Source organism: Lepeophtheirus salmonis, chromosome 8 (genome assembly GCF_016086655.4).
Source record: "Lepeophtheirus salmonis chromosome 8, UVic_Lsal_1.4, whole genome shotgun sequence".
Taxonomy (NCBI): Eukaryota; Metazoa; Arthropoda; class Copepoda; order Siphonostomatoida; family Caligidae; genus Lepeophtheirus; species Lepeophtheirus salmonis.
This window is the reverse complement of record NC_052138.2, coordinates 17719126-17744088: the sequence shown is the minus strand read 5'-3', so window position 1 is coordinate 17744088 and position 24963 is coordinate 17719126. Positions and strand designations below refer to the sequence as shown.

Here is a 24963-nt window from a genome sequence, read left to right as displayed (position 1 = left end):
ATTTGCTCTTCACGGTCTCACTTATATTTATTGTATTTAAAATGGTATTTTTTTAATGTGTAAAGTTATCAAATCTGATCTTAACATTAAATAACTTATAAAAACATTAGAAAATAAGACAATGGAAGGATTTTAAAGCAATTTTTTTACAAATAAACTTAGAGGCAATGTACAATGTATCTACATAAGTTTTTGACATTTTCCCTCCTTCCCTTTATTTTCATTTTATAATGAACGTCTTACTTTATTATCACTTGTGTTTAAAATTTTAAAACAGCTCGTTCCTCCTTTTTGTGTACGTATTTTGTACATAGCTCCTTATAATGTGTCAATATTATTAATATTTATTGATCAGGTTTAGTGGTTCAAAATAAAACCTACTAAAAAAAATTTAGTACACAATAAGTTTTTTAAATAATAAAATCTACTCATACTTAAGTCAAATTAACGATTTAAATAGACTCAAACCTAGTCAATAGTATTATATGTAAATTAAAAAATATCATTATACATAGTTAGTGGATTAACTTCAAATAGTTTTTGCAAAGACATTTCGATATTTAATAAAGTAATAATTATTTTACAAATACAAGGTTTAAAGGAACTTTTTTATTTCAATGTTTAGAATAAACAAAAACATTATGTTATTGCTCTTGTCTCCTTATAAAAACGCTTATGTTATTTATTTCAAAATGAGAGACTAGAGACAAATGCACAAAATAAAAGTTGTTCAGAGTTTAGAGTTTTGTAACTTAGGCTATGTTTATTTTTAAGGAGACTAGATTCCTGGGTTCTGGAGGTCAAGTTTGTTTATTCGCTATTAAGTTGATTTCTTTCATAGAACAAGATCGATTCCCCGTGTCTTGAAGATTTCTTTTAAAGTATGAGTTGCCAATTCAAAGACACAAAAACAAACAAAAAAAACTACAACAACGTATTATTGTACAAACGGAAAAAAGAGAACGTATATTGAATACAAACTAAAAAAAGGTAATTAAATAACAGGTTTTTTTTTATATTGATTTTGTTTGTCTTTTTTAAATTCTTCTCTCATGAGTAATAGCAAAATGACAAGTAATTGTAGTTTTAAAAATAGCAATATTGAAGAGAATATGGGCATTGGAAAGATCCTTTCTCTAAATACGAGAGGGATCATCACGCCATTCTTTACTGAAAAGATTATTATCATTTTATTCAGATTTTATATGTCTTCAGGACATCAAAGCTAAAGTATCCTTGTCATGTAAAGATGATTGCGACTTCTATCTTCCAAGAGAGTTTAACTATTTTTTTACTGACTCGGGTTCAAATAAAGGAGTTTTGTCCTTGGTTTCTAAATCTCTTAGTGATCCCACATGTACCAAATCCTACTCAAGTGCGAGTGACTGGCATAAAATCTTAATATCCACTGAACAGACTAAATTTGAATTAATTAGTGCTTATGGTCCTAATGTAGAGAGTCAATCATTCTTCCAGGCCATTATTAACAATTATTAAGGTAACAATTTACCAATCTTACTCGCAGGAGACTTTAACGTTGACCTACATTGTGTGAGCAACTCATATCAAAGTAAAAAAATATCTGGAGAAACTTATATGTGAATTAAATTAGATTGACTTAACAGCCTATTTTAGCCCCAGTGATAATGTGTCATTGAGAAAAAACCGATCAACGTCACGAATTGATTTAGCACTTGCGTCAAAGTTCATCTATAAAAATACTAAGAATGCATTCTATAGTTCTGAACCATTGTCCGATCACAAGATGATAGTGGTTAGTTTTCTACTCGAAACTTCTTCAAAGCTCTGGAAACTCCTTTTGTGGTTGATCTATGATGAAAAATGCATAGATAAAATGAAAACTAACATTGCAAATAGTTTTAACTCTTTATTTTCTGTAAGAAAATTATGTTTTTTCCTTAAACGAACAATACATAGTAATGGTAGAAGCTCCTTTGGGAAAAGAGAATAGTGATGGATGATTTTAACAATAATTTGGAACATACCTTGAACATGGCTTCACTTTTTCAACGAAATATAATTTCTGAGTTTTATAATTCGTTCAGGATTGCAGAAATGGCCAAGTTAGAAGTGAGGGCTAAAATAGAACATGAAAATAATCCCCTTCGAAGGATTTAAAACTTTACCAACAAAAATAATTACTCAACCTTAGTAATAAAGAGAATAAAGTATGGGGGTAATACTTTAGAAAAGGAAGAGAACATAGCAGAGGCATTTCGTAAAATCTTCCAGAAGTTAGTTGGTGGGTTCAGACGTAATTTTCCTAAAAAGAAAGGAACCTCTATATTCTCTAACGAGATATTATCTGAATATATTAGGAAAAACTTTAAATATGATATGGTCTTTGTTCTAGATGGGATTGGGGAAAGATACCTAAGACATGCAGAGAAGAGATCGTCCCGTATTTATATAAAATGGGAAACTTTATGGGAAAAAAGTGCCAGAAGCTTTAACTAAAGGAAGAATTGTTTTAATCCCAAAAAGCGCTTAAACCTTGACAATTGGAGACCAATCACTGTACTAAACAAAACATACAGAATACTTTCAGGAGTGATGGAAAGTCACACTGATCCTATTTTAAATAAAAAGATGGGCCCATAGCAAAAAGAGTTTTTAAAAGGAAGAAAAATATCTGACATTTCCCGGAATATTCAAACAGCAATTGAAGCAGGGGAGAGGAACAAGCGTTTTGGAGCTATTATTGCGATAGATTTTTCAAAAACATTCGATTACCTTTCTCATTCTCACATTTTGAGATCGGTGAAAAAACTACTACCAACCCGTTTTTTAACCCAGCCAGGGCATTGCTAGCTACGGGATCATTGACGGTTACTGTTGGAAGTAAAAAGAGCAGACCGATGTACTTGAGTAAAAGTTGTCGGTAGGGTTGCCCTTCGGCCCCAGCTCTTTTTAGCTGCTATAGAAGAGCTATGAACCGTCATGACAAAAAAACAACAACATAGGATTCCGTGTCAATTTTGGAAATATTAAACATCTTATAGATCTTTATACCGATGATACGGAAAGTTGAAATTCAATCATTAAAACCTTTGCTGAAAGTATTTATCATTTCATTATTCAAGGTCAATGCAAGAAAGAGTAATGGAATGGGATCCCATCCAGGTTTAAATCTCAGTACACGGATCGACTCTAACATCTCTCACACTTTGTATACTCAATAAAAGACGAACTCACAACCTCTTACACATAATATTATCCTTCAATCTACTTTAAAGATCCTTCAAAGGTGTTAATTATCCCAAGAAAGAGTCGAGATTCCTCTCCTCTTAGTCCAATAATCAGAGTTGTCAATCGTATGTTACAACTTTCTTTTGGTTTTTTTATTTACTCCTTTCATTGGTTACATAGAGTTACACTGATTAAGTATAATAAATTATGATAGAAGCGAACTCGAAAGCTCAATTTTAAAGAAAAAAAAATTATCTTATCTTATTTTACAACGTTCGAAAAAAGTCGGGATTGAAAATCCATAAATCAAAGACTGCAATTCTCCTGATTGGCTTATGGCATCCGGGAAAAGGTTTGAAAATTTCAAATTCTTCTACCAAGAAAACGATAACTGTTTTAGGTATTAAATGGGTGGGCTTTGGTACCTCAGAAATAAATTGGCTGGAACTAAAAACGAGAGTCAATAATTTTATCAAAGGCTGGCGCAATTTTAACCTTAAAAAAAGAATAGACCTATTTACCACTTTTGTTATTCCAAATGTTTTGTATAGGGCTATATCTTTACCAATATTGGCGGAGGATGCCATATTGGAGGAAATTTATTGGTTAGATAATCTTTTTAATCATAATTACATTTCTGCTTTAAAGAGACCAAGAAATCGTTTGGTGTTGGGCTCAAATCTTTTGTGGACATAATCACAAAAATTTATTCGAAAGTTTTTGTTGATATAACGAAGAATCCCAACATGGAGTGGAGATATGTGATAACATCAATTACATACTATGAATATGTTATACATGGAACTGATCTCATAAACGGATATATCGACGACTTTTCCCCTATGCTTGCTGCAACAAAAAGGGTTCTATGGAAAGCGACTTCCACTCCCATTCATAAGAATCTTGGAAAGAAACCTTTTTTAAGAATTTATGTGACCTTTTGTCTTTGGAATGGGAGGCACTTACAAAAATCTGCTAACAATACATGATATTGGTGTTCACTCTGTTGTTGTTTTTTACAGGGAAGTTTAAATGTCCTCTTATTAGACATGCCAAAGTACACTATCTGCCCGTTCCTTGGCATTTGAAAATGAATTTTTCTAATTCAGAAGAGGTCTCTGCGTTGTCAAGGTGTAATGGATGGATTAGGGAACTAAATCTATCTCGTAATTGGATGCATAGGATTATGTCTTCGACTTCCCGAATTGCTGAAAGAAGATAATTCACAACTCAATTTCAGATAGCATTTCATTGTTATTCTTAGATTAAAATATGTTTATGATATACAGTAGGGAGCACGATATATTTTCAATATATTCAGACATAAAGATAAACTTTGTTTTATTAATAAGATTTAATAAAGAAATATAGTTCTGTGTTAATCGTTCTCAGTATGCACCATGTATAAAAACAAAAAAAAATAGCTACAACAAGCTATAATCTGTCACACCACCTTGTGGATAATATATATTGTTAGTTTGCTTATGCCTATTGGATACTTTAATATGTAAAGACCCCCAAATTATAGCTTATATGAATAATTGAAATCAGCATTTTTGTATATAAATAGCATTAAATATTTATGAAGAATTATAACCAAAAAGGTGCATCACTTTCAGTCTATAAAATTTTTAATAGATAATTTGGAGTTGGGTGCTCCACCAAACTTTAATACTTATAAGAATTAATAAATTGTCACGTTAATTTTTGTACGTATATTGTACATAATATAGGTAAGTCAATTTTAATGCATTTCAATATGCTTAGGAATTTATTTTATTCCATCTAAAACAGTATCTTTTTCAAGCTGACATAAGTACATGAGGCTCAAACCTTATAATTATTAGCCATTTAATTTAAGACATTATAATTCACTATGAGTTGAAGTATATTTTTCTTTTTTAAACGGACTTGCATGATAGACACATTACAATTAAGCTCATTGTTATAGAATAAAATTACTATAACAATTCCTGTTGGAATTTTATACTTGATGAAGTTTTGAGCATGCAAAATATAAGATAAGAAGCTTTTTGAAGTAAAGTTGGTAATACTGAAGTTTATTATTACACTATATTATATTTTAAAAATTCAGTTATATCCTTGATATAATTTAGGTCAGCCTTAATTATTGCCGTACTCTAAGCAAAACGGATAGTGTAAAACGTAAATCGTAATCTTTGTAAGACGTAATCGTGATAGTTAAATATTCAATTTTCAATTAAAAATTGTGTTTACTTTTTATAATAATTTTTTTTTATGTAAAAAATTTCCATTCGTTTTTTTTTTCTTCAAATAACCAAATTTTTTTAGAAGATGTTTTTCAATGCCCACTTTTAATAAATTTTATGTTTTTGAATGTCGTCTATTTAGAAAAAGAATGCTTATTATATTTTTTTAGAATGACCTTTCTTTAGTTAAAAGTATTTTGAGATGAATTAAAAAAAAGAAGAAGAATATAATGCCTTTTTTTCAATCAAAAACATGGTCTTTTTGAAGTTTTGGGCCACCAAAACTCTCCATGAAGGACGTCTGATAATTTTTTTAAAGTGATTAAAGCAAGATCACTTGTTACATATTCTAAACATTGTAACTCATTATCCAAATTTGAAATAGACACTCGCTGTTATTTCGAGAGATTATAATTGATATAACATAAATATACCTTTTTTAACTTTTCTAATGATCGTTACAATTTTTTGTATGTTTATTTTATGTATTACACTTTCGCATTATAATATAAGACACTATCAAATCCTATACAACATTAATCAGATAGAAACAAATTATTCATTATTGCATTATCATATCATAAAATATTTTGAGTATACAATCCAATTCTAAGTCATGTATTACATAAAAAGTACTAAAATGTATATCATATTTATCAATTATATAAATCCATAAAATAAGTTTCCAATATTAAAATTAGGAAATAAAGATAATTATTTAACATATGAAGAAACAAAGATAATTTATTTATTTATATAAAATTAGCTGATTTGGCTTCCTAGACATAGGTGTAGTTTTAACTTTAAACTAGGGGGAAGGGCAAGAGTTTTAGGAGGGCCTAATTTTTTATAAATTGTATACTGTGTACATGATATATGTAGGGGCTGTATCTTCCATTCCCCAAATGAAAGATTTTTTGAAAAATTCATTCAATTCAAATATCCAGCAGAGCAAAGATTATATTTATATAACGAAGTTATCCCTCGTATGTATGCATGTTTATGAATGGAGGTTCAAAAACCGAGTAATTTCTACCTATATTCTAGCTTAATACATAATACATAGCTTAAGTGGGACTTGTGTTGATTTCTAGGGGCATGTGCAAGATTATATTTTGTGTGGGACTTGGTTTTTGGAATTATATATGGTATATATTTTTTTAAATTCAAAAATTAAATTTCAAATATGACATTTTTTGAAAATAATTTCAAAAATCCATAGCTATTTACAGGAAATTAAATTTTTTGGAAAACAATTTGAAAAATTAAATTTTTGGAATAAAATTTCATAAATTAAATATTAAATATACAATTTTTTATTATTAAATTTTAAAAAATCACCACTACTCAGGAAAAATAATTTTTTTTTAAATTTTTTTCTATTATTTAATTTTTTGAAAAAAAAATTCAGTAATCTACAACTATTCACGCAAATTAAATTTTTGGAAAAAATAATTTTAATATAGATTTTTGGGAAAAAAATTCAAAATCTATTTTTATTCAGATAAATTTAAACTTTTTTGATTAAAATTTGAAACATCCACAGTTATTCAGAAAAATTAAATTTGTACTTTTGTTGCATAATTTACCCAAAGGAAAATATTTTTACCCCTATTTTCGTATAATTTTTTTATCCTGACCAAAAAAAATTCTAGTAATTAAGCAAAATTCCTTAATTGAAGGGGTGGGGCTACATCTCCTCTAGCCCACCCTATTAACTTTCGTTTTTTGTATTTGCATACCAAAAATGCTTCCAATTTCCACTAACCCTATATATTGTGTTCATTTTTAAAGGTTAAGTTCTTTAATAATATTATATTCAGTTATCCTCATAGGGTAAATACAATTAGATAGAAACACATCGGAATATTCAACTTTTATGGAAAGCTTAATAAATAGAGTCTTGCAGATCAACATGTTTCAACTAATTTTTGCAAAATGGTTATATTTTAGTAAACACATCTATATTGAATTCACCATAAGGCTATTGCCAAGTCTCTATATATTTGGAAAAATTAAGATATAAATACAAAATGTACGTTCGCGCCCCGGTGATTCCTAGAGAAAGAAATATACTATATATATATGGATTTCACCAAAAGATTCCTAGGCTAGATGGAGTAATTGTAGTACTATAATGTTTACTTATACTTAATCAGTGCAACTCTATCTTACCCATTAAAGGAACATTAAAAAAAAAAAAAAAAATACAAAGGTTACTTCAGTAGCTATAATAATTTTTTAATATGTTAAAATGGAGGTTAAGTGGATAAGTTTTTAAAATTCCGTGTTTTTGATTTATATTGTATTAAAAAAGGAAATAAACAAATATGTATAAATAGGCAAACAATAGAGATTTTATAATTTATCAACTTTGAGTAATTTTTGTATCAATAACAGTTAAACTAATAGTCCAGATCCCCCACTTTTAATACATAAAAATGACTGTAACTTTTTATTAAGTAATCATAAGTCATTGAAGTTTTCAGACTTTGCTTTTACGGCTATAAAGTATATATGTTTAAAATTTCAGGAGTTAAGCTCTTTTAATTCATCATTAAAATAATGTTTAGTGTTTAACTACGTATAAGGGTGGATATGCAATTTAATAAAACATATTTATTTAATTAGTACTTTATATATTTTCCTATGAAAATAAAAGTTTCTAAACTACTGTTTGATGAGTAAGTAACAACTGTTTGAGTAGTTTTTAATGAATAAAACAATAATAAAAGTAGAGATTGAAAAAAATTTGATGAAATCTGTCGGTCAATTTACATTGTCTCATTTGAAAACAATAGTAAATGACTTCAACTATTTAGTACATACATTATTAGATAATGTGGATTAGTGTTGTATCGATTTTTTTAAGGACTGAAAACTACAGTCCCGTCGAGTTCAGTCTTGGTCCAATCCTAGCCAGTCCTTCATGCATATCAGTTGTAAAACGCATTTAGTTAGTTTGGCTCTTGATTATGTCAATTAACATCATTTCTTCTTTTTTAAATCAGTTCTTGTACTGAGAGTCCGAAGGAACTGTCCAATGACTGAAAGGACGGACCCTAAGACTGGACTGAACTGTACCTAATAAATAAAAACTGAGACTTCCCTAATGACGATAATAAACCATTGATAAAAAGGTTAAATATAATTGTTTCATTCCATAATGACGATTTCACAGCTTAATGTTAAATATCATATTTAAGTTAGTTCAAAAATCTTAAATGACCATATAAGTAGATAAGCAAAAATCAACAAGGTTGTGCCCTTATCAGTCTAGTGGCTCTGGGTTCAAGCGGTTCCCGTTCTTTTCCTATATAGAATGTATAAACAAAATACAATATATATTATAAAAAATAAATTAGCTATAATCAATAAGTCAATTTTCTGAGTTTTTATTTTCAGCAATTGCAGCGTGTTCCAATGATTTTATTACTTCGCCAGGGTGAGACAGTATTATATGTGTTCCAAATAGCTCAGGGCTTCTTATGGATCTGGAAAAGTGTTTTTAGGTACCAGATGTTGTAAATAAAAGAAGGAAGGGATGGGAAGATTATAGATCTAGGTCCGCTACTAAGCTTGTCCGAGCCCTATAATATTTCTTAAGCCAGATTCTTCCAAACTATACTATACCAAGGCTCCCCTAAAATTATACATTTATAGCTTAGGCCCTCTTTATACGAAACATGTTATCTATTTATGTGTAGACTGAAAGCATTCCTCAACTCTCCATCTTCCTGCACCCCCCAGCCTCCACTCACAGCCCCACTTTGAGAACCATTGTCTTAAGCAACTTTAGCTTTCGGGGCCCCTGCTAGAAATTGGGGCACTACTTATTCTGCGTATAATGTAGCTACTATTTGTATAGAATATTATTTATGAGGCCCTAATTTTCTAGCGAAGCCTCTTGGTTTCAGCACTTGTTAGCAAACTGAGGATGTATAAAAAGAACTGGACCGACAAAGCTGAACTGAAACCGTTGAAATGAAAGAACCAAAACCAGGACCGATATAATTGCTCACCCTGAACCGGAGAAAAACCTCGAAAATCAATATTATTACTTAACTAAACTTTTTTGAAACAGTGAAACATTTTTTTTTCTAAATGATATATTAATTACTCACTCTTTAAATGAACTTCATTTATTCATATACAAACAAAAAATCAAGCTGGTATTGCTTTTGAAACAAAACCCTTACAAGGTGGTTTTTTACATTCCAATTATTTTCATCAGGAGTAAATCTTCCCACATGAAATATGAAACCCTATTTGAAATTTACATAAAATATTACAAATAATATATTTTTGTCATGTTGACACAGATTTGATACAAAAAAATATTAACAGATTTATGATCAATGCGTTAAATTTAACCTATTAATTAATATTTAACTTTGGTTTAAGTAAAATATGGTTGACTTTGTTTCTAAGAAAATAAAAATGTAAGAGGTTGCGCGTTGCTGATAGAATGTTCCGTAAATAACAATATTTTGTTCTTCAAAACATAGAAGTGTCATATAACTTTAAATGATCATTAAAAGTTGTATTTCTTTATTGAATATATTCTTTAAAATAATTGAAGGGAAGTTGAATCTGTAAAAAAAAATATCGTATGACTTAATTATGTTAATTTTCATACAAAGTTATAATGATTTAAGGATATTTATGTAAGTCTTATTAAAATATATTTCATTTGAATAACTTAATGGACGTTCCAAGTAATATATTTATGCAAAGTGGTTCAAAGAATTTGAAGCTAACTAACATAAATAATATTTAAATTGGGTAATAAAATATACTGATTTGGTTTTTATTTTACATTTCTTTGTCTATTTTTATACTTAAATATATATTACAATATCATGTAATGTACAATAATTATTATTTTTTGGTTGTTGTTAGAGGTTGCTCTCAGTTGATATATTTATTTCAACGTGAATGCCTTGGAATATCGTTTGCTTAAACTCCCGTTGAGCCATATCTCTTAGTCATCCACTCATAGCAAGAACTTATACCAATGGAGCAAATGTTTCTTTCGCTTTCATATCCGCAATCAATTAATGAAGTTCCGTCTTGCATAGTTTGACATTTTTCATTACATTTTTGATCTAAACACAGAGGCTTTCCATTACAAAGACTCTGTCCAACAATACATGATTTACAAAACTTAGGATTCTCATCCATGCCATTAGAACAATCGGTAGAGCCATCACAAACCTTATTAGGGTGTAGACATTTTGTTCCGCATCTAAAATTTCCATCTGGGCATTTATCATCACAAGTTTCTTCATTGAGCATGCATATATTATCGGATTTACATAAGTAGAGTCCTTCTGGACAAGTTCCTTCACAAGGTGTATCCGTACAAATGATATCTTCTCCACAAAACCATGCTTTATAATATTTACACTTTCCTGAACAAAGAGCATTGAAGCTTTCCTGATGACACATTCCATATCCATAGCGCTTTGGAACTTTATCCCCAACAATATCTCGACTCCAACATGCTCCTCCACACTTACTCCAGAGTTTGATGGCATTATCTGTGGATATAAACATGGTTATGTTATTTAATCGCATGTGTTTTGAATTAACTTCCTAGTTTCTTTGAAAGAGTAATTCACAAAATTAATTACCAGAAACTCTAAAGGAAGTGGGACAAAGCCCAATTTTATCAGGTAAACAACTTCCTTGTTTGAATACATTTCCTTCCCAAATACCAGCATCACACTCCGATCCACTCACATTTTTAAACACTGTTTGATCAACTGAAGGATACCCACTCAGGAGTCCATCACATGTTTGAATTTTTGTTATATCTCGAGGCACACATCTGGATTCGCTTGGACACCAGTATTGATCACAACTGCAATCCTCTGGAGAGGATGGTCTCTTCTTAGGAACTTTCTCCTCAGACTCTTCCGTCACACCGCAAAAACTTCCTTTACAAATGAGACGATTGCCACATAGTTCGCTTCCATCCTTACAACCGCTGCAGCTCTTTTCATCAGCACCATTCTCACAATTTCTCACTCCATCACAGCGCTCTTCGGCTTCATAGCATTGTTTTTTGCATTTGTACATGCTCTTCTTCATGCATTTGCCTTCACAGGACTCCCTATTGGAAACACACTTTCCCTCTCCACATTTATAGTAACCGAGTGAACATTCTCCATTGCATGTCACATTAAAATTAGAAGTTTTACAACGAATCTTTCCACCATCCTCATCACATTGCACCATTCCATCTGCACATGTTCCACATTCTAATTCGTCACTCTTATCACTACATCCCAAATTTTTTGATCCATCACAAACCCACCTAGACTTTTTTTAAATAACTCATTAGATTTTAAAAATTCTATTTCATTAGTCATTTAAATACATTATGTAAGAGACAGCATTTATCACGAAACCTAATTTACCGTCTTACAATTAAAAATTCATTTTATATTTTTTCATTTTGAAACACCCTACTTCATTGTTATACGCAAGGCCCATATAATTTCATCATTTAGTCACAATACTTTTTGAAAAGGTTAACAATGATAAATGTTTATTTTTCAGTTACGTGTTTATATCTACTTTTATTCTCAAGAAAAAGAGGTTAAGTCATTTAAGTGTTGAATGACTTCCACATTTTATATCAGAAAACAACATTTCATTTCATCATAATTCATATTTCTTTAACTAAATGTTTTTATTCACTTTTTCGTTGCGGGGGTGAGGGGGGGGGGATAGATTGGACATTAATATCTCATTAATTAAATGTTTCGTAAATACCTTTAAATAATATACATTAAGAATAAATTGTTTCATAAAAAATATTTTACTTGAAATATCCTTACGAAAATTATCAACACTCCTTGTAAAATCAAAAAGAAAAATGAATCTGAGTTAGTTAATAGTAAGTCAATGACGTCATTTTCCACAAATTTTGTAATATTATTTAAATTAAACTGGTCAATAACATATATCATTTTCTTAAGAAATTTATCGATTTTTCTAGTTATTTTCACCTTGTCAGGGTCCTGAACGTTAATTCGTTGATTTCAAGTTAGCTATTGGTTTGCAGTAAATAAATATTTACTAATGGTATAATTACGAATAATAATTTCACCGCTGAGAAGAATCGCTTAACTACCTATTCATTTCGAGCCATTTTTATGTTCCTTTTTGGAAAAAAGGTTGAGATATACATTAAAGATGTGACATATTTAATTGGAGATATATGTCATTTGTTTTGTACTATACAAAAGCTATTAAAGTTCACCAGATAAATGTTTACGTCCCTGGGGCAAATTATAGTATTAATACAACTAGCAGAATTTGTCTGTTAGCTTAAAGAGATACATTGGAGACTGCGTAGTTAGTTATCGATTAATATTTGTCGCTCTTTGAGGCAAATAATGAATTGCATCTACCTTTTTACAAATATTGACCACGTGGAATTCGTTTCGCTACTTTGTTGTAAAGCTTTAGGCAAACAAATACAAAGTAAATTGTCATTTTGTGGATATAATATCTAGCATTTATTTTTGTGAAAAAGTTAGAAAATCCAGTTTTCCCAATTAGTTGTCAAACCTTGAATTCCCGTTGTAAAACAATGCAAAATTATGATAATTTGGTACCATAAAATTATTTAAATTATTGCCAATGCTATCCCATTTTGTTTCATATCACTAAGTCGTTCTATGCATTTGTTACTCAATAAAATAAATTCTTATTTTTCACCTTAGAGGAATACATTCTTCATCAATTTCACAATAAAAATGGTGTTTTGGGCATTTCTTCTCGCAAGGTTTCTTCTTTGGAATGCAGCTATGATCTCCACATTGCCATTCTGTTATTCGATCGCAAAATGGTATACATATTTTATCAAGGGTTGATAATGTTTTTCTGAAAACAAAAATAAAAAATGATTATCAAACTAATGCAGCAGTGACGGATATTGGTTAGCACATGCTATAAATGTATACAAAAAAAAACCCATGAAATTATGTTGAAATGGTTTTTTTTTCGTTTTTTCGTAAATGGTCAATACATGTTATAATTATATGCACTTTAAGACTTCATTTTTAATAAAAAATATTTATGTATAATATATATTTCATATCAAAGCAACCAAATATCATTAGAACATACCTTTCTAAGGTTCTTTTGTGACCATTATCTGGATTTAGTAGAAATGAAGGATTATCATTTTGTATGCGTATATTGTATATACATTGTTATCAAAAAAATACTTTTGACAAAAAACGTAAATCTTTACCTTGATCAGCTTCTTAAAATTATTTATATATTATAGTATATCAAGAACATACATATATTTAAGAGGCAAACAGTAACATAGATTTGGCATATATTTTGAGCAACCACATTTAGAAGAATCGCATGGAATAAGTTGTATTACCACACATATATATTATTTATGGAACCAATTTTTTTAAAGATTTATAATCTAGCTGATATATTTAAACATGAATCAAAGATAAACTCTAAAAATTGTAAAATAATGTGTGATTATTATTATATAATATGGTTGTTTATGTATTCTTCAAGATGACCCACTTACAAAAAATGATCTTACGAGTAAATAAGAACGTTCTACTCTCTATATATTGGAACCGTTTTTTCAGTGATTATCAAATTGTAGTACATGCACTTCTAGCAGTACATTAACTCCGCTTTAGTGGTACGCGGAGGCTTGAGTAGGTAGAGTGAAGGTACAATAAATATGTACTATAAGGAGGTTCAAAATTTTACATATTTTTTATAAGTTTTAAATAATTATGGTGCATTGATATCCTGATGTTTTCTCAAGTAGTAAGAAAATTGAAAAACACTGTACTATATTTATCCATTGATAGGTTTCAGTTTATATTTATAAATGTTAAAAATCTCAAATCAGTGGGCCTTTTTCTTTAATTTCACTTACATTACAGAATTACTATAAATTGAAAAATAAATAGTTAAATATATAAAAAAAATTCGTTTTCACTGGTTTAATAACTATTTTAAGTATATTTTTACACTTATTGAAGAATCAACTAATTTTTAATATGTTATACAATTTATCTTTTTGTTTTTATAGGTAAGACTCATATTAAAAATACATTTTTCTTCATTATTTCTTGTACACTCAAAGTTTACAAATGTAAGTATTATTTTATAGCTATTGTAACGTAATTAACTTCATCAAAAAACATTAGATTTATTGGTTTTTGTTTTTTTCAAGAAACGACCCAAAAAAATTCTAAAATAGGTCTATTTATCATCTCTACATACTTAAAGATAAATTAACTGACAAGGGTAGTCTAGATTTATTTTTTGTCTTCAGAAAAATCAAATTATAGGGAGGGACCATATCAAAATTAATACATAGAGACGACAAAGAGATTTTGATGGGCAGTACAGCATAATAAGGCTGTAGTAAATTAATGTCTTCATTCTGCAGCAATGAAGATCGGCTATGACATAGCGTGAAAGAAAAGAAAGAGTAATACCTTGAGATTCGGGTTCAACAACATATTAGTTTGTATTAAGATACGAGGAGGTTGAGAGCTGGTTATTGAACGCGAGAGTCACTTCAAGTATAATTTTTTTAGAGTTAAGATAAATTGCTTCTGCTTACGAACTTTAGTAAAGAAGTTAATTAAAATCGTATGTCAAGGTATGATTGAGTATTCTTTTATCTCCTGTCTATTTTAATTTTAACGTCGGCTTAAGTAAAAAGTTGCTTGGTTAACTTTTCATTACCTGCATCTGAGTCAATCAGAGTTGAATATCATTCTTGTCGTTACTTTTATGGTATCACGCAACCTTTCATATGTAATAATATTAAAGTCCTACATAGTATTTTATTCGTTACTGTGTTATATTATTCTTATATTTTTTTATTAAAAGCTTAGCTATACATTTGTATTTTTATATGATAGCTATTTTACATAGAAATAATAAAATCCCTAATATAAATAAATACGACGAGGGATCAACAATAAACTGTATTCATGTCCTTTTGGAAACAGAGCATAAGTATTGTATAACCTATTACTTAGTGATATTTCAAAATAATAAATTATGAAATAGCAATGACGTATCAAGCGAGACGACGGAATCGATAGTTGATAAAAATATACACTGGGTATCTTTTTGTAAGCGAGGTAACGCCGTGCATTTCTCTAGTTGGAATTTCCAATGTAAGAAAAACAAACCAATGTGACGTCATACAATACCCTTTTTGTCAGTTGATATATTTGCTCAATCAGTCGCACATCCTGTCGCCTCTATAGAAAGAACGTTTTAAAAGTGAGAAAAAACAAAAATCTTTTACCTTTGAGTCATGCAATGACTTTTATAATTGAAAAATAATTGTAATAATTAGGGGAGGGAGTAACTCAAAAGAGTTTTTTTTTTTTTTGAAGAATCATTGCAAAAAAAAAAAAAAATTCTAATATTACATGTCAAGTTTTCAACCTTCACGATGATATGAAATACCCAGTTTGCATTACAAAAAAAAAAAAAAAAAAACCGTACCTACTACATGGTCATAATTTAAATCATGTACAAGCCTTAATAGATCATAATTATAGTGTTTGTTATATTTTATGCAGAATAAGCTTTAGTTATTATTAAATTATCTAATATTCCCAGGTTAAATAGTAAATTTTTATGGGATACAAATGTTGATTTAAGCCAATTAGGTAAAATGTACTTTTCTTTGTGTTGTAATAATATTTTCTGAGTTGATAATGTATATGACCATCAGCTGTTCATACGTTTGCTTAAAAAATCCCATTCTTAAAGGCTTACAGCAATTTTAAATTATATGCTAAGAGTTGTACAACATACATTGCAAATACATGTTAGGTATGTTTGATTCAAAATAACGTTTTAAATGGGTTATTTGACAATTTTTTTCATAATTTTACTGATGTGTGGATCAAAATTAAGAGTTTGGTACATCAATTCAATAAGTATTATGGAAGGACTTTTTTTAAATGGAGTTTGTTACGGTTGTACTCTTCGATGAATTATACAAATCATCAAATTTTGCACTTGGATTGAAAAGGTGCGTGTTCCTCACTGTTTTTACATCTAGAAACATAAAAATAAGCTGAATAGCCAAAAATTTATGTATTTGTTGTCCATAGAGATGGCGACTCTTTATTTACTATCCATAATTTTCAAAACTTAATCAAATACAAAAACAAATTTTTCAAACAACACATCTGAAATAAGTTTAATTTTTTTTTATTATTACTTTTTTTTCAATGTGATCAAAAATGAGAAATTTATTTGATTTTTAAAAAAGAGTTTAATTTTTTGTACTTGTATGAAATTTAGCAAAAGAAATATTCATAATTCAAATATTGTTTGATTTTGGAAACATCTACCTACAAGCTATATTTTATGCTTTTTTTCATATATTTACATATTTCTTAGCTAAAAATACCACCAAATTATTTTTCAAAAAAACAAATTGTAGGCCACATATCCAGACTTTTTTGGTTATCCATGTCCTTTTTATATTTCTTTGGGTAAAAACATTTAAGAGCACACCATCTAAGTTAATGGGGGAAAAAAGTTGAAATTTTTGTTGAATAGTTATATCGTCAATTTATGTCAAAAAAAGTTTTTCTATTGACAAAGAAAGAAATTATTTTTATACAAAGTTTTATATTCTTTTTAATTGATAAATCACTTAATTAATTCATCGGGTGTGTCGTAAACTGCACATTTATTATTTCAAAAATTCCTAGGCCAAGTTAGAGGAAAATAATATGATGCATTATATTTAAAATAATAATTTCACATAGGTCTCATTCGCATGAATTTCTATGGATTTATTTATTAATGCTATACTTTAATGATAAGACCTTTTGGATTTTCTCCCCATAAATAAAATGCATTATAATATTTTAATAAAGATAACATATTTTTTTTTAAATCAATTTATGTCATAATTACAAGGGTCCTTTGAAAAATCTGAGGGATGGCACTACTGGCTCGTATCGTGTTTATGTTAGTTAGGAGCATCTCTTGGAAGAACACATAACAACTTTCAGGCCGATTGGTCCATTTCTTACTGTTTAATATATATATAAATTGTATTCTTAATAACCTATACAGTGTAAGGCGTACGTAAATACTTAAAATCACTTTTCTTATTATTATATTAAACAAAAACTAATAATGATTATAGTTGCTCTCAAAAGTTTTTAATTACTCGATGGAACATAAATATTTTTTTGGAATAATTTTTCGAAAATAATTGTAAAATTGTAAATTGTATTTTCATACCCCTGCAAAATCCTAGAGAAAATTGTTTGATAATCCACTATATGACCTTTAATCTGAACTATAACCCTCAAATATTCCTCCACCGAATTCTTCAATATGAATATGAATATTTTGTAAAAGGAAATTATCCTGTATATTTTGAAGAAAAGAAAAATATCCAAACTAACATATGTGTGTAGATACTCATAAAACCAGTTCTTTTAATAGTTGAAAATTATTGAAAACTAGATTTGATCCGAAAAAACTAATAATACTTTTGTTATTAACGCGTCAAGAAATGATAGAATTGAATATGAAATTCAAAATATTTTAGAATAATTTCAATTTTGTTGATTTTCTAATAACGTAAAATTAATGAGCAACGTTTTATGTATACTTGCCAAATTTGATAAATAGTCAATTATGATTATTCATTTTAAAATATATTTTCCAGATATTTTTTATTACACTCAGTACGGGGAATTTTTCAAATCCATGAAATGGTTGGCTTTATCAGTTTTTTTCAAGATGTTAAATAATTGATCATATTATACTTTCAAAAATGAAATTCAATAAATAATATATTTTATAAAAATAAGATCAACTCCCTTAAAATTTTTGAGGAGGTAAAATGTAGGGAAAATACTATATATGATATTAAAAAAAATACAATAATTCATTATTTAAAAAGATTAAGATGATCTATGTATTAATGAATGAGTAGATAGAAAAAAGAACGTCTTTTAAAAAAAAATTCTACTCCGAGTCCAATAAGGACTTACTTATATAACTCCCAAATCAGTATTATTCTTGATCTTTCATAATCACCCAAATTAGGGATTACTTTATACTTAAAAAATTTTTCTTCAAGAATAGTATAATTATGATAACAACTTTGGAAATAAATTGTTACAATATCCCTTTTTAGTCATATTTTCGACAACTTTATATATTATCAATCAAATAAACTTCCCACTAGATATTTCTTTATTACTAAATATACAATAAAATGAATGACCATATTTTCCATATACAATGGTAAAGCCTATAATTTAATTGTCAAAATATTTTCTACTTACTCATACAAAAAAACTGATTCGTCATCGTTATTAAGTCAATTTTTGACTAAGTTATAATAATTTGCAAAGCTTTTTTTTAAAGAAAAAAACCTATTGAACAAATGAGTGGTTGTCATAAGTATGTCTAAGTCATACTCAATATTGCAACAATGAGTAATATCACAAGGGATAGTTTGGAGACAGTTTATTTTAAAATTGAATTTAATAAGCAAAAAAAAAAGTATTTGGTTGCGTAATCAAATCTTTAGTTATATTGAAAAGTATGGGTATTTCCATGAAAAATTCATTTTTTAGTAAAGCTAACAATCATGGAAAAATTATATGAAAAATATTAGAAACCAATTTACAAATAATTATTATATTTATCTAAAAATTTAGAACAATGACAGAATCATGCTGTCATGCTATTTAGCCAAAACTAGCGCCTTTGTATCATAAAGTTTTTTGGTTTTTTTTGCAAAAGCAAATAAATGGTTCCTTTTAAGAAATATATATTTATTTCATTATGTATGTTATGCTCGTCAAATATACTCCTAATCAAATTCTTACATTCGATCAATGCGTGATTAACTCTTTATTACTTCCTTTCAAGTCCCAGCATAAATACGACATTAAAATAAAACTACATTGGTAGTTATTATAAATGAAACTATAAGCATCAGTGAACAAACTTAATACCTATGTGCTATTTTATTAAATACCTGATAATTCTTAAATCATATCTTCTATACAGAATGAGACACCTCCCACTTAATCTTTCTTTTACACGTTCATCGTTGAATTAAATAATAAGAAAATATAAAAAAACATTCTTAGAAACATTTTTAATTAATTCCATAACTTGTCAATAACTTTTGAAACTAACGAAGTCAGTCAGTTCAAAATAATTGGATTCAAGAAAAATTACTTATTTACATAGAAGATGTAGCAAAAATACCATTTAGAATATGTCGGCACAAGGGGTAGAAAACACGTTAAGGAAGTAACGGAGGGCTAAATAAATAACTGCCAATAAGTTAGTGTACATAATTTTTTATAACTAAGTATGTGTGAACATATTCTTAAATTTGTTTTACAGAGTGTTTCAATATATTTGATAAATGCTAATAGGATTATGCACAAAATGTATTCAGTCAGCACTTATGATTTTAAGCTTATTATTAAAAATAATTTTATATTTGCATAGAAATATGACTTTAGTGGATGGTTTTTATTTTCTGCATTATGGATATTTTTAAGTAGATACATAAAGGACTTGAAAACTACTTTTGAAAATGTTGTGCTTGTTAAGAAATTCAAGGAAACAAAATGAAGAATAAAGTATTGGTTTATGTAGATTGTAGATACATTTCTAAAAATACATTTTTATATTATTCAGGGGAATATTGGGGTCAGTTGCAACACTTTTAGCTATTGTCTCAATACCTAGGAGCTGATTTGACTTAGACACCTCCAAAAATGAACGTAATGAACCAATACACAATTGTAACATAAATTTGTGGCTACAGCTTTTTTAATCTTTGATAAAATGGCCCTGTTGATACATTAAGGAAATAAGTATATGATCCCTCAACAGTTTTGTAAGTTTGCCCAATGATAAAAGTTTCTATGAGATTGAGGACCAGAGACTGGCTATGCAACTCAACGACTTACATTTTTTTTTTCTCGGAACACTTCTTTCATATAATAACCGTATGTTTCGGATCAATGTCGTGCTGGAAGACTCAGATCACGACCCATTTTCTGTGGCCAGCTATGAGAGAAGGAGATTATTGACCAAGATTTCCAGTGTACTTTAACCAGTCATTCTTCCTTTCGGTGCAGGAAAGTCTTTCTTTTCTCTAAAAAAAGAAACCAAAACCAAATATAATGCTTTCATTCCCATGCCAGAGGGTGGGGATGGTGTTCTTGGGGTTATAATCTGCATTTTTCTTCCTCCAAACAATTTTTTTTTTCGTTATAAGTCTACCATTAAAATTATTGACTGTTCTTTTCTTTGTCAGTGGACAATCCTACAAAATACTGATTTTCTCCACTTTATATGTCCTCAATCTCCCAAAAGATTAAGGCTTAAAATTTTAAATAAATATATTTTCTCAATGTATCGCTCTGTCATAGGTTGTCTCTTATTATTATTTTTGCATATATAAAACTGCAAACTGGTTGATCATATATATGTATACACATTATGACATTTCAACTTAACAGTTAAAAACAAACATAAAAGATTTATCAAGATGTACATTTAATTGAAAACAATGACTACACACTATAAAAAATCCTAAGGTTACGTTTTAAACAAAGTAAGGTGTTTACAATTCTTAATCAACGGTATATGTCTATATATTACAACCTTTACTTGAACTAACGGTGTTCTTACTCAACCTTTCTGACAAACATGTAATTATTTATGTAGGCGGCAATACAATATATGTATTATTAAACTCTCTTTGTTTTTTTCATTAGACTACAGTAATAAACCAAAAATATTCTTACATTTCAGAGTATTTCTCTTGCCAAGAATTTTAATGCATTGTAAATCTTGATGGATCTACTTTAATATGTAAGGTTAATATTTGTACTCATTCAATGTAGTTTCAAAGTGATTAAAAATTGAATTTGATGGTATGCACAAATAAAGAAAAATAGAATATACCAGAAAAAACTGTAATGATATAAAATGTACTCCAAATACCTAAATTAATTAACTATATGACTACATCATCGGAAAATTACTTTTGGAAGTGCTCATGATTATTGACATAAAACTATCATACATAGGGTCTCTTCTAAGACCATTCAGAAGGTTCTCTAAACGTTATCTGTTGTTATAACCATTTCCTGTAACAATTTGTTTGTCAATTACGACATACGTATCAAATATGATACATGAGTTTACGAATTCTCGATTTGTTGCATTTGATAGTTTTTTGACTCAAAATTTACGTAATTACATACATTGGTATTATATGGGTTAAATTTTTTTTTTAGAACATTCAATTACTTGCTTTTAATTTCAGTTTCTTAAAAAAAACCATTAAAAATCTCGATTGAAAAAATACGCAAATCTTTGTTGTTGACCAATTAATAAAAAAAAACATTTTTGTTTCTACAAAAGAAAAAGGATTTTTATTTAAAAAAATGAGAAAATCCTGAGCATTTATGAACCAAGTGAGCGTAATAGAGCTTTACAAAAATTTAAAATTAATATTTAGCTTATTTTAAGTTTACTGTTTTGGTGTTATAACCTTTTTTTATATTTTATTAGATCTTTATTTCATTATATATAATTTTGTTGCTATTGATGTTAGCAACCGTCTTTTTGGAGCCATCTTTGTGATCCATTTAGTTCATGTTATTGTTATTAATCGTTATAAGTATGTCTCAGACATCGTCAGTTATTAATACAATTCATTTTTTGTTTTAACTAATTATAAAATACTATGTAAATAACTATTTAGCACGTCAATGCAAAAGAAAGAAAAAAGGGGTTTTGTCATTATGTTTGATTACATTTATATTCTTTGACGAATTATTGTCAAATTTTATTATCAGATTATTCTTATTAATCCTCTAAAAGGGGTCAAATTGCACTGCTGTAGTAAAAATTCATCGTTACACTGAAAGCATTCAAAATTGATGGATATATTATATTTGATGGACTGTATCGGGGTTAAATAAAGTGTCATTAATCTAATGAAGGATCTTTATAATTTTTAACATTTTTGTGTATCTTAACTCATCCCAAAAATTTAAATACAAACCCTATTTTTGACCAAAATATGCATACAAAATAAATAATTGTTTGTGTATATCATATAAAATAAATAAACTGAACATTTGTATTTTTCTTTTTTCAATATTGTTTTTGTGTTCACTCACCAAAATTATGTTAAATATCTCATGTATCTAGAAGGAATCAAGTAGTTTGAAAAAAAGATAAAATCTTACTCATAAGGTCTCTTCTCAGACCATCCACAAGTTCCTCTACACGTCATGCCTTCAGCCAAACAATATTTACGAACTTGTCGAGCTTTGGAGTCCTTTTTTGTCACATTCTGTCCTACAAGTCCTTTACAATCAGGTCGCACTAGTTTCATTGCAGTTGGACTATAACAACCATCTTCACAAGCTCTATTCGTTGGAATACATGTGGAGTCCAATGTGCAAATCCATCGACCACTTTTGTAGTGATCAAAATCGTTCAAAATAGAATTAAGACGAACACATTCTTCCTCTGAATAGAAAGGAAATATATGATTTCATGCTTATTTTAAATTTTCGTTTGGAAACTCAAAAGTTACTAATAATATACAATAAATATTGATACTGAATTATTTTGAATCTCATTTAAATTGAAAAAAAATCGATTATTTTTATCTAACCTGAGACACAAAGTCCAGCTTGAAGAGCTCCAGGAGGGTATAAGTCCTCAGGGACGTAGTAAGGCCGTCTGTTGTTGCTACATTTGGTGTGGCAGTTCACTACTTCGCCCTTATATACGTTTGTGCATTCTTGAGTATTCCCGAATGTGATAAAAAAACATTGTAGAAACACTAACAACACAACATCTTCAACACCCATTGAAGGCATCATCATTTACAATACTGACGATCCCAATATTAATACAACCTTATAACAATAACAATACGACATGTATGTACACTTTAGTAACGCGCAAGCTTTAACCATTTTTTGGTTATAAAAAAACGTATTCAAAGAACAACAAGACATGTAAAACAAAATACATAATAATAAGAGTGACTTCATGTCAATGATATTATATAACGTAGGGAAGACCGGCCAATATTGCAACGGGTCTGTTTTATCAAGCATTAAAAAAACTTTAACTGCAAAAATTACATTCAAATTGTGTAATACAATGCAACTTACTTTAAAAAAAGATCAATACTTTTTGCTGACTTTTGAGGGGTAAACATAATATTTCCAAAGTGTGTTGCAGTTTTCCGTCCACTGTTTATCCAACTTTATTATTTAATACAGAATGAGAAACCAAAACTTACTGTAGCATGACTAAATTACAAAGTACTTGATTTCATAAAATCACGTTTTGTTTTATAGTTACAATTTTATTTTTAAACGATCTGCAATAAGTCATATCTAAGTCAAATCATTTTTTGCAATTACCCTAGTCTTCCCTACAAATATTATTAATGTCTACCTATTTGCAAATAATTTCATAAGTTATAATTATTGTAAATACGTGGAAGTACATTCCGGGAAACATTGAGTTAATTAATTATGAAAGAATGTTATTGAAGATTCCACTAGCAGAAGTTGACCCATGCCTACTAGTCGTCGTCATCATCTCTAGGCCACTCCTCAAAGTATTGACGAATTCCTTGCTTAACTATTGTAATCATGCTGCATATAACTCCATTACTCATTAAATTATATTAATGTATTAATAATAGTGTTGTGACTCGGTCTGAAATCGATTTGTTTCGATTCTGACTTAATTCTATAAGTATAACACGATGCATATTTGATTCATGAGTTTTATAATCATTGATATAAGCAATTTTGCAATTTTTTGGCTCATAAACTCCATAAATGCAATTACAAATATATAATCAATTGAGCATTAAACAGAAAAAAGGAATTTCTTACTGATGACCTTACAGTGTTGCAAACGTATTACATCATTAATAAAGTGTAAAAACCACGTTTTTTTAATTTATTTTTTCAGAAATTACAAATTTATTTAATTTTAGTGGTGTTTTGCGTAGAAAATCCTTTTTTTTTTTAAATACCAACAAGAAAAGTAAGTCAATTACTTTGAATAAAAGAAATTCTTTATTTTAAGCCAAAAATTCAAAACTTCAATTTACAAAAAATCCCATTAATTCGATTTTGAAAGATTTCCTATAAAAAATAAAATTTTGGTTCGAAGGTATTGACAAGGTTGAAAAAAATAAATTATGACTATGCATTAATGTAGTGGAAGCAAGGTTTAATTAATTTTTTTTGGACGAATATTTCGGTTGGTTCTGTGGTCTCAGACCGTTGACCCATATTTAATTGTTTGTCTATTCTTGTTTGATTTTTTCGATTTCTTACAATTGACCAGTCCCCCCCGTCCCTAACGAGATACTCAATTTCTTATTTAATTATTAATAAACCGTCCTTGATGTTATTAT

General features: G+C 28.6%; 2 protein-coding genes across 6 annotated transcripts in view; one reads left to right on the top strand and one right to left on the bottom strand.

Moving 5' to 3' along the window:
- LOC121123099 (uncharacterized) overlaps nucleotides 1-24963 on the top strand; it is a 325625-nt gene that overhangs the window by 249452 nt on the left and 51210 nt on the right. The window lies entirely within an intron of this gene.
- Nucleotides 10236-23464, bottom strand: LOC121122712 (uncharacterized). The gene is made up of 5 exons (XM_040717738.2): nucleotides 23188-23464; nucleotides 22754-23039; nucleotides 13176-13340; nucleotides 11078-11763; nucleotides 10236-10984 (listed from the first exon to the last, which is right to left on the bottom strand). Exons 1-5 carry the CDS (start codon nucleotides 23399-23401, stop codon nucleotides 10401-10403), a joined length of 1935 nt encoding a protein of 644 aa, XP_040573672.1. The 5' UTR covers nucleotides 23402-23464; the 3' UTR covers nucleotides 10236-10400.

What these genes read in the sequence shown, in the direction of transcription:
- LOC121122712 (XM_040717738.2), bottom strand. Translation starts at nt 23,401, where the DNA reads ATGATGATGCCTTCAATGGGTGTTGAAGATGTTGTGTTGTTAGTGTTT. An exon ending in AGCTGGACTTTGTGTCTCAG is followed by an intron (nt 23,040 to 23,187) that starts GTTAGATAAAAA and finishes CTTTCTATTCAG; the next exon opens with AGGAAGAATGTGTTCGTCTT. An exon ending in CACTTCCTTTAGAGTTTCTG is followed by an intron (nt 10,985 to 11,077) that starts GTAATTAATTTT and finishes TTATATCCACAG; the next exon opens with ATAATGCCATCAAACTCTGG.